Raw genomic sequence first — 10,830 nt, 5'->3', positions numbered from 1 at the left:
GCCAAAAAAACTTTGAACGACACCAACAAGTTCAAACGTTTCCTTGCATCGCGTGGCGAATACAGAGAAATGCACCATATTGAAGTTGATGTTCTTGACGACTACATTTCCACCTCATATTATCACTTCAAAAATCCAATTGCACCGAGTATGAGCCCACTAGTATTCGAGGCATCCTTGGCAGTCTTGACAGAAAACTAAAGAGGCATCGTTTTCCATACTCGATAATGGCTGGCAGTGGGCCCCAATTTTCTCTGACAAGACAGACCTATAATGCCAAGAAAAAAAGCTTAAAGAAACAGGTAATCCATAATGCCATAAATGTTCAGACAAAAAATTGTGGGTACCCACACTCAAACTTCCAGGATTTTTTCCAATTAGCATAACAGTACTGTAATCCAAGTAAAAAAAGTAATATACCCTGACCCATCTGATTTTATTGTTTCTTAAGCCTTGAGCGAGGAAATATTAAATAACTAAAAATAAACAACTGTGACAATTATGATCATTGTTTATGTTATAATAAAAATGCAGCAGTTGATGATGGGTACATTACATGTAGCACATAATGTACAATTAAATAAATCAAAACAAAATGTGTATGTTATTTTTCTTTATTCATGTGTCAATTTATTTAAACAAAGCCCCCTTAAGATGTGTTAACATTCATTGTATTGTACCTATGTTTTTTTCGTCTTCTTTAATTAGGCACCTATAAAAGATACCTTTGAAATAAAAAATGATTAATTTTCCCAATTCCCAGATGAAAAATTCCCAAAAATTAAGATTAGCGTGCGGGTATGAAAAAATAGAAATATTTTTTCAAAATAAACAAAGAGCTGTTTTACTGCTGTTGACCTTAAAAAAAAGAAACAAACAAACAATAAAACTTTTTACATAAGGGTAAAGGGAACAGGCCATGTGAAGCAGCACCACTAACCGATGGAGAGCTTGAAGTCATGTGGCAGAAAGGTGTCCTTGGATCTCACAGCCCAACAGCGCTGGTGAACACTCTTTGGCTCAACAACTGTCTGCACTTTGGCCTAAGAGGCACTAAAGAGCAGTACAATCTGAGGTAATAAAGTTGAAGTTGTCCACAATCTGAAAAATGGAAAAATCATTTAAATAGCCATAAATAAAATAGTTACACGTGTATTAACATTATAATCCAGGTGTTGATTTGTTTTGATAATGTTTCAAGCACACATATGCCATGCATTTGTTTGCAACATGTACATTTTCATTTATTTACCCGCCATTTATAAACAAGAAATATGTTTAAAAAAATGAATTTACTATTTATAAACGCAATAATGGCCAGAAAAATTTGTTTTTCACAACTAAAATCAAATTTTATTACTTTAACTATTCTAGTTTTTCCCAATTGACACCAAACCTTCCATATTGAGATGTTAGGGTCTTTTTTTTTTAATGTTTAAAATATATAAATACAAACACGCAAATTGATGTTAATTTTTAACCCTTTGCATGCTGGGAAATTTGTTGTCTGCTAAAATGTTGTCTGCTCAATTTCTAAACAAAAGCATTTTCTTCATTTTTTTTCAAAGAATACTATCGGAATAGCAAACAGTTTGGATCCAGATGAGACGCCATGTTCTGTGGCGTCTCATTTGGATCTTAACTGTTTGCAAAGGCCTTCAAAATTCGGTTCCCGCACTGAAAGAGTTAACACAATTAATTGCACATTATACAGATGGGGTGACATTACATTGAAAGCTGCTGTTGATGGAACAGAATATTTGGACTATAACGAACGGCAGACAAAAACCAGAACGGGTGAAGATGTGGCAGATGTGCGAAGAGTGACACACAAGATGTTTTCAACTGGAAATAATGATTTGAGAAACCCTGTTGAAATTTATAAACTGTATGCACAGAAGCGGCCCACTGGTTTTTCGGGACCCGAAGACCCTTTCTTTTTGGCACCGAACACAGTTTTTGGAAAAGATGTTTCCGGGAATAGCGGTGAGGGAGAGGTGACTTGGTTTATCAGACAAAGGGTTGGGATGAACAAAATGGGAAAAATGTTGAAAAAACAATGGCAAATGATGCTGGATTACAAGGGAACAAACGATTGACAAACCACTCTACCCGGAAACATCTTGTTCAAAAACTGAGGGAGCACAATGTCCCACCAACGGATATTATGGCAATAACTGGGCATAAAAATGTGCAGTCGATTATTAATTATTCTTGTGTCAGTGAAGAGCAACAAAAAAAATGCTCAAACATACTTGCCTGTCACACTCCACGTGCAAATAACATCAGCAGCTCTACCGCCTCTACATCTCGTATAGCCCATACTGCTACCTCTACCACAGACAGTTGTGACTCCTTTCCTCAAACGTCCAACTGCCCCGAGATGCAAAATGTCAATACACCCCACCACCCGATCAGCTTCCAACAGCAATTTGCTAGCTCGCTTCAATCACAATTTTCCGGAGCAACATTTCACATTGCAAACTTCCATGTTCACAACTACTTTACTCGCAACGAACACGACAATACACATAAATAAATCCACAATGTACGAAACAGTGCCAAGCATCACATTTTTATTCATCTTGCTTCCTCCACTTTTTTGAAAATGTGACCAGTAAAGGTCATGACCGCAGCGTACTGTGTATTGCTCTATAATTAGACATGTTCAATATCACTGCGCATGTGTATTACTAGTATATTTCATTTTTGTTAATTTTGAAGTGTTTTGTTATAGCAAATGTTTTTGTTAAAGGTATTAAAATTATTTGAAGTATTCGTAAACAATAAATATTGTTGATATTTCTATTATCGTTTATTTCTTTACATAATTCTCGAACTATTTTTTTGAATTTTACAGGTGTTAGCAGTTCACAACAAACATAAACAAACAATCGTTCGCCGTGTTTAATTGTTTTTGAAGTTTCCAAACATGCCACGTTTGTTTATTTTTTATCTTGTTTAATAAAACTTCGATGGGATAAATAGAATACTAGGATTAGCGTTGAATACAGAGAAGTTTATGTTGCTCGGCTCGAACACCGAAAGCGCTCGCCAAGGCTCGCGCTCCCGGCGTTCTAAGCCTCGCAACATAAACTTCTCTGTATTCAACGCTAACCTAGTATTCTCTATATATTGGAAAAAGAAAACAACATAAAATTGATATAAACAATATGTCTTTATAGAATCGAAATAATTAAACATACAAGGCAGTTGTGTTCGCAACATAACACGTACCTACCAAAGATGATATTATTTGTAGATGATTATTATGATAGGTCTAAATTCATTTTTTATAAGTGTATGCTTACTTTATATATGAAACCATAATATTAATGAAAAAAAAACAAATGTGCCATTTAATTAACCCACACAAATGTAACTACTAATGCTCTTAATTTAAAGTAATAAAATATTTTTATTTACAGAATTACTGTTATTTTATTAACTTTAAAGTTATACAAATACGCCAAATCAACGAATACTTCGCAAAATATTTCGTAAATTAAAGTTAATCCATACCAAATTAACGTTCCTTATGGCAAACTCAAGAATTTCAACACTTGATTCGGTAAGGTAACAAAGATTTAACGATATACAAAATGCTCGTTTTTAATTTTTTGGCCAATATGTTCCCTTTTAATTTCAAGAAACGATATTTTCCCATAAGGAACACGAACACTATCATGGTACATGAATGTGTGTTGAATATGTTGTCCAACAAACAACAAAAAAGAGTATTGTGTATATTGTTAAATCGATGTTACCAGACCACATTCTAGCATTGAAAGTTTGGCTATTACTATAAGAAACATTGATTGTTCGTGTTAACTTTATTTGTCGAAATATTGTACAAAATATTTGTTGATTTTGAGTGTGCATGTGCTTTTAAGCAATAAGGGAAGATACCGTACTGTAGTCTTTGATTGTATGAAAATTACGAAATGCCTGTACAATGCAAGACAATACATACATACAAACATTATTATCTCGAACGTGTGCGATAGCGTGGTCATCCGACTTTCGTTGAATAATTGCATTCATCCTAGCGGTGGCAGAATAATCGCGCATGTGTTTCGAACCAAACATTGCAAAATATATTTTTCGATACAATTTGGATATAGATTTTTTGCCAATAACCATCTTTGACTTAGTCGAAAATAACATAACCTTTATTGTAGATCTTGTTCAGAAAGTCCTTTAGTCATCATGTCAACGCTTCTAAATTACGTCATCCGATCCACTCGCATTTATATCATTATACGTTATTAATATTTTTTTCTCTTACGGCGGCCTCTTGTTTATTTATTTTTTTTGCAGTAACATTAACAACATGTAAAATGGATCTTTTACAACCAATGGCTTCTACTTCCTGTATTTGCACGATGATGATCTGAAATACTAACTATATGATGCTATATTCTTAAATCGTTTTGTAAAAGTTCATTTCATTTCGTTGTTCCTCAAAAAGTTGTAATTATGTTGCTCTGTTCTCTTTAATACCGTTGAGAAATTAAATTGTAATTAAATTGAATGTGTTTGTATTCCCTTTTATTATTGTTTAATTTTAGTGGCAATGCTATAAGGATAAGTTGTATTTACACGTATTTGTATTATGAATATTGCTGGGCCAAGTGTGAGGTTGAGCGCTCTAAAACCTGTTTAAACCCCCTATGCTTTGCATTTACCGTTCAAAGGAAGTGATCCCAGCTCCATTCTTCTATGTGTGTACGTTGTTTTGTTTTGTACTTTTATGACAATTGGTGACTTGCCTTAAATAAAGGACCAACAAATTGAATATAATGAGAATGCAATACTACCTCAGCAGCTTGAGTTTCACTTCTTTACATTGCCCTTCACCCCCCCCCCCCCCCCCCCCTCCCATTCCCCAGAAAACTAAAAGTCACTTCTTAAGCCAGTGCGTTAACATTATATGTTCAAGAAGTAAAAACTTAGCATGTATTATGCAGCCAAATATGCTGTATTTAGTTCCTCCGTCCTACTCAACCGGTGAAAGTAACACCATTGATCAAAATCAATTTTTTCAACTGTTTTTATGTGCATTTTATTATTCATCACTTTTAGAAAATTCTCAACGATGGTGTATTTTTATATTCTGATTAAATATATTGAACGAACGCAAACAAGATCACTGTTTATTAATTCTGTTTGTTTTTGTCTTTATTCTGACCGTATAATAAATTGATATTGGTATCAAAGGGAAACAGCCGCCAACGAAAATGATATTCACTACGATGGTTTTAAAATATGTAAACCCATTTGACGTTTAAAATATGCTTATAGTGTCTTTTCCCTGTTTAATAAGAATAAAACAAAGAAGTTAAAGAGGAAAACGTAGCATAAAACATGGGCGGTATGGTTTTAAGATTGTATAACCTCTCAGCCTCTGTAAAATCGTTTGAATGAGTGGAGCAGATAATGTCGTTGCGTAATGTGAAATTTAATGCTCGACTCATGTGTGTAAAATCAATTACGTTATGCTCTATATATAAAAATTCGTGTGATTTACAACGTTTATCGACTAATATAGCCCATAACATTCATTCAGTTAAACTGGATGGTGTATTGCATCGTTGGAAGGATTTGCATAAATCAATCGGTTAAAGGATTGTTTCCGATGTGTGCTGTATTCGCGAACGTTATTCTTAAGAACATAGCATAGATTAAGAGTAAGTCAAATATAATATTTTCCAAAGATATTTCATACACATGCTGATAGTGGTACGATCAATCAATCTAAACAAACAACTATAAACTAATGTTATGTAAAATTCAAATAAACAATTCAAGAATATGCTTAAAGCTTAATGCTTATTCAAATAATCTGTTTGTAACTGCGGATTTATTAGTGTTCCACTACTTATCATAGCCAACATGTGATTTTATGGGAGCCACACTGGCTTAACCTTAGTAATTTATAGTTTGGTTGATGGAATACAGCAGTGACAATTATCAAACTGTTATATTTCACTGTTTAACACTCACAATTAGTCGATTAAATAAAATGAGCTTTAAACGATAATTGGACTTGGACATTTGTAAAATGACGTTATTACCTTGATGATATGGTATGATTATATCAACGAAACGCTTACCTTAAACATGCTTGAAAAGCTTTTACTTAAGCATTTTAAGTTCTCCGATCACGCATAATGTAATATGGGGTCCATATTAGGGCCGCTCCTTTTTCTTGTATACATCAACGGCATTGTGCGAGATATTCACTGTCCAGTTCGTCTGTTTGCAGACGATGCTACGCTTTATATAATTGTCGACAATCCGGTTGATGCAGCCACTCTACTCAACGCTGATCTTGTAAAAATACATTCCTGGGCCGATAAGTGGCTGGTTACTTTTAATCCATCTAAAACCGAGTCCCCAGTAATATCAAGAAAAATCAACCACCCGATCCACTCCCCTCTTTTTTTAACGACTGGACAATAAATGAGGTTTCGTCTCATAAACATTTAGGCCTGAACTTTTCTAACTCATGCTCCTAGCATGATCACATTGAAGCCATTAAGAATAAAGCATGGCAGAGAATAAATCTAATGAGATCTTTTAAGTTTACCCTCAATAGAAAGTCCCTCCTAACTGTATATACGACATTCATAAGACCAATTCTTGAATACGCTGATGTAGTCTGGGATAATATAACTGCACAGGATGAAATCGAGCTTGAAAAGATGCAACAGGAAGCAGAAAGAATAGTTAGTGGGGGGACACGTCTATCATCACTGCAGAACTTATTTAATGAAACGGCTCTTGAACCCTTAAAACATAGGAGGACTAAACATAAATTGACTCTCTTCTACAAGATGTATACCTCTCTATCACCTCCATATTTTTCTGCACTTATCCCCTCTAGTGTGGGTGAAATTACGGCATATCCACTTCGTAATTCCGATGATATACGCACCAGTCATTGCAAATCACAGCTCATTTCACGATCGTTCTTACCATCAACGATAAACCTATGGAACGCCCTACCTGATTCTGTTAGATCTGCTCCTCCACTTTCTACCTTCAAAGCACATCTAAACAAAGACAAACAAAAAATCCCCATGCATTACTACGAGGGCGAGCGAACGCTGACTGTTTTTTTATGCACGTCTGCGAATGCATGCAGCAACTTAAATGAACATTTGTATGCGAAAAACATTTCGTTAAGTCCATATTGTCAATGTGGAGAGATTGAAGACATATACCACTTTTTCTACATTTGCCCAATTTATAATGATAAAAGAGCAGTCCTATTTGACAATATTTCCGGTTTTCAACCCATAACTTTACAACTTCACTTTGATGTCAAAGACGGTTCATACGAAGAAAATTCATTTATTTTCAAACATGTTCAGTCTTTCATCCGAGATAGTCATAGATTTTAACTTAACCCCATAGCACGAACAGACCTCATCCGGCTAACGATGCCCCGTCCAGCAACTGATTCTTTTATTATCGCAACTTTCTCAAGTCGCGATAACTCTGTGACTTTTATCTCATTCTTTATTACAAATTAATAATGCTGATGTATACAAACGTAATATCTTTCGTTCGCTATCTATATCATCATCTTACGTTTTTGTATTATTTCGCCTATCTTTTTTTCATTTCGATACTGTATACTTATAAATGCTTATTATTATTCGCTATTCATTGTTTCGACATTATTTATATGTTAGTTATATGCTCCATTGTTAACACCTTATCAGCAGCACCACCAAAGGACAGCAGAGAGACTTAGCATAAGCTTCAAGCTTTATTCTCAATTCTGTCAATTTATTCTTTGCAATCCTTTTTGTTAAGAACATATTTCGTCGAATGTTGCTAGTATGTTTGTGCTGTATTATATTACTTACATGCTGTATATGAATAGCCAAATAAATATTGTTTAAACCAATGTAATTACGAGCAACATCACCTGCTTTGTCCATTCATTTGTATATTTGATAAATATAAAGGAACAATACAACTCGAAAAGCATCAGCAGTCAATAAGTATTTATGTAATTTAAGGCAAATGGCCATTTCGCTTTACCATAATATAAGACCATACGTGCAAATCGACATTTAACATACTGATTGAAATATTAAACATGAAATAATGGGTAAAACATTTAACATAAAATTATGCGTAAACATTAAACATTCAATAATGACTATACATTAAACATAAAATAATAATTTAACATTAAACGACAAATAATATTTAACATTAAACATACAATTTTGATTAAAGATATGGGTTCCGCCTTCTTAGCAAGCAGATGACACAGGTAAGGTTAACATTATTGCATCATTATTCAAATTAAAATCAACGATTACATTGTTATATGTTATATATTTATTTATGTATTTACATTTCTAGTTGTATCGGAGAACTTGACAACTATTATTGACTGTGTAGACGCATTATAAGGTACATATACAAACACTCGAGATACAAACGTAAATAGTAATATGAAAATCGCCATACTACAAACATAATAGTAGAATGCTTACCTCTTGATATAATATATGTTCGTTTGTCTGAAAGTTAATTAAAAACGTAATATCGTTATATGTTCATAAAAAAATCCGGTCAGAATGACAATAATAGAAACTCTGTAACTTTTATTTAATTCGCAAGTTGTACTGCTAAATGCATTATTTTCACAAGACATGCATATTATCATTGGGTTTACCCGACTGAATTCCAATTAACGACGGTTCGCTGAAGAAATGTTTCTCGCACGATTTGTGCTATATATAGTTAATGAATGTAACACGTTTAAGTCTAACCTTGTAAACCGGGTTACATACTGTTATAGCTTAGACGTTAGTGCTTGTTTGGAACTTTATAAGCTTGGTTTGAGGTTTGACGTGAACGTTTTCAATTAGACGGTTTACGATTATCAGGCTTATTATAAATTTATTAATACGTCTAAGAGTCTTTTTAAAGAGGTCTTTTCACAGATTTTGGCATGTATTGAAGCTCGTCATAAAATGCTTTACATTGATAGATTTAAACATTGGGCCTAAACATCTACAGTTAAAATAACAAGAATACAATTTTAAAAATGAAAAAAAATAACCCTCAACAGGGCTCGAACCACTGACCCATGGAATCCTGGAGTAAAAAGTCTCCCGCTTCGACCACTCGACCATCCGTGCTCATGCTATGAGCGGATGTATTTTTTACCTATATAAGCATTGCTCGTAGTTTTCCAAAATATAACGACAACAACAGCAGAACTTTCCGAATTATTCAATCGTTTCGCGTTGCAACGCTTTATAATTTTCAGGTTTTCAAATCGTCAAAAGATGCATAATATGGATATTTTAGAGCATGGTAAATGTTCAGTATTACTTTTTTCTCACAAATATCATAACCAAAACGAAACTTTTCCAATCTGAAACAATTTCTTTTAATTTGTCAATTTACCAAAACGTGAAAAGGCCCCTTTAATACTAGCTTAGTTTGCGTGATTCTTATCAAATTTCAATTGATCTCACTAATTATGTCAATAACATTTATTTATAAAAGAGGCTTATGCAAACTAACACAGTTTAAAATTCATAAGGTTTCCTATAGGAAATACTTTTCCAAACGCATTTCCGAATAATTGTTATTCTACTTTAAAATATGTGATATGCTTAACTTGGCAAAAGAACAGAAATTAACTTAAATTTAAAAGCTGTAATAACACAATTAGAAATATAGATGATGTTCTACATGTTTAAAAATATACATGAACACGTTTTATGCTTAAAAAACAATATATAATGCAAATTGATTAAGTACAGTTGCTTAATGTGTATATTAAGCCTCTTTGACAAAAGTGATTATTTTGAGTTTTGTACCGTGTTTTTTTTATCAATTTACATTGGTAATTTTCCGATAAGACCTTCCAATGGCGTGAATATCTTGCAGTCAGTTTGCTGTACAACCTTCCAATGGCAGGCATATCTTGCAGTTAGTTTGCTGTACGACCGTCCAATGGCTTGAATATCTTGCAGGTAGTTTGCTCTACGAGATCCTGTTTATGGATATAAACGATTAAAATATTATTAAAAATATTACTTAATTCGGGGATAATATGAAGTTTCTTGACAATTGGGGATAACATGTGAACACATTATGGCGAGTGTGATTGACTGTCGCACTTGATAAATGTCTCTTCGATAATTCAATTTTATAGAAAAACACGGGTCCGTTACCATAACCAATAAAATAGGCTAATGTTTTCTTATACAGATGATAGTACTTTACACTTAAGCTTAAAACCCGACTTTGTATAATTAAAATAAATGAAGCAATTCCAGCAATACCATGATATTTATATACAATGTACAGTCTGTAAAAAGTGAAAGATTGTAACGCATTCCTAAATCAAATACTGCTTAATTATTGCGATATACGATCTATAAAGCGGGTTCTACACATGCATTGCATACTCATTGAAATTGTATTTAAAGAAACATTAGTTTAACGATAGACTGAGTGTTTATTACAGCCTTTCAAAATACGTTTGATTGAAAATAGTGTACATACAATTCAGCGTTGTTTAAAAACTATATCAACACTATATAACATTCAACGTTTTAGAAATAATATATATTCTTGTTCAATAGTTACTACGTCTGTATTCGATAAGCACAACCGGTTTGAATAAAAATGCCGACTGTCCGTTATTTAGCCTTCCTTTGGTAAGTGCGATTTTAATGTAAGTGTTCAATCTTAGAGGGACAAAAGTGAATATGTTTATCTTTAAATACAGGAAAAGGCAAATATGTATTGCCACGGTATATAGCATCACATTGACAATCA

At 33.4% G+C, this 10,830-nt stretch overlaps 1 protein-coding gene across 1 annotated transcript; it reads left to right on the top strand.

Moving 5' to 3' along the window:
• Nucleotides 1-766: 766 nt before the first annotated feature.
• Nucleotides 767-2,099, top strand: LOC127855894 (zinc finger MYM-type protein 2-like). Its single transcript, XM_052391787.1, has 2 exons — nt 767-1,075; nt 1,715-2,099. Exons 1-2 carry the CDS (start codon nt 960-962, stop codon nt 2,097-2,099), a joined length of 501 nt encoding a protein of 166 aa, XP_052247747.1. The 5' UTR covers nt 767-959.
• Nucleotides 2,100-10,830: the final 8,731 nt, after the last annotated feature.

This window comes from Dreissena polymorpha, chromosome 13, assembly GCF_020536995.1.
Source record: "Dreissena polymorpha isolate Duluth1 chromosome 13, UMN_Dpol_1.0, whole genome shotgun sequence".
Classification (NCBI taxonomy): Eukaryota; Metazoa; Mollusca; class Bivalvia; order Myida; family Dreissenidae; genus Dreissena; species Dreissena polymorpha.
The sequence above is the reverse complement of the archived record's forward strand: the minus strand, read 5'-3'. Positions and strand labels throughout refer to the sequence as shown.

Excerpts from the sequence above, each read along its gene's own strand:
- LOC127855894 (XM_052391787.1), top strand. The coding sequence starts at position 960 with ATGTGGCAGAAAGGTGTCCTTGGATCTCACAGCCCAACAGCGCTGGTG. Across the intron at positions 1,076-1,714 it reads AAAGAGCAGTACAATCTGAG|ATGGGGTGACATTACATTGA; the intron begins GTAATAAAGTTG and ends CACATTATACAG.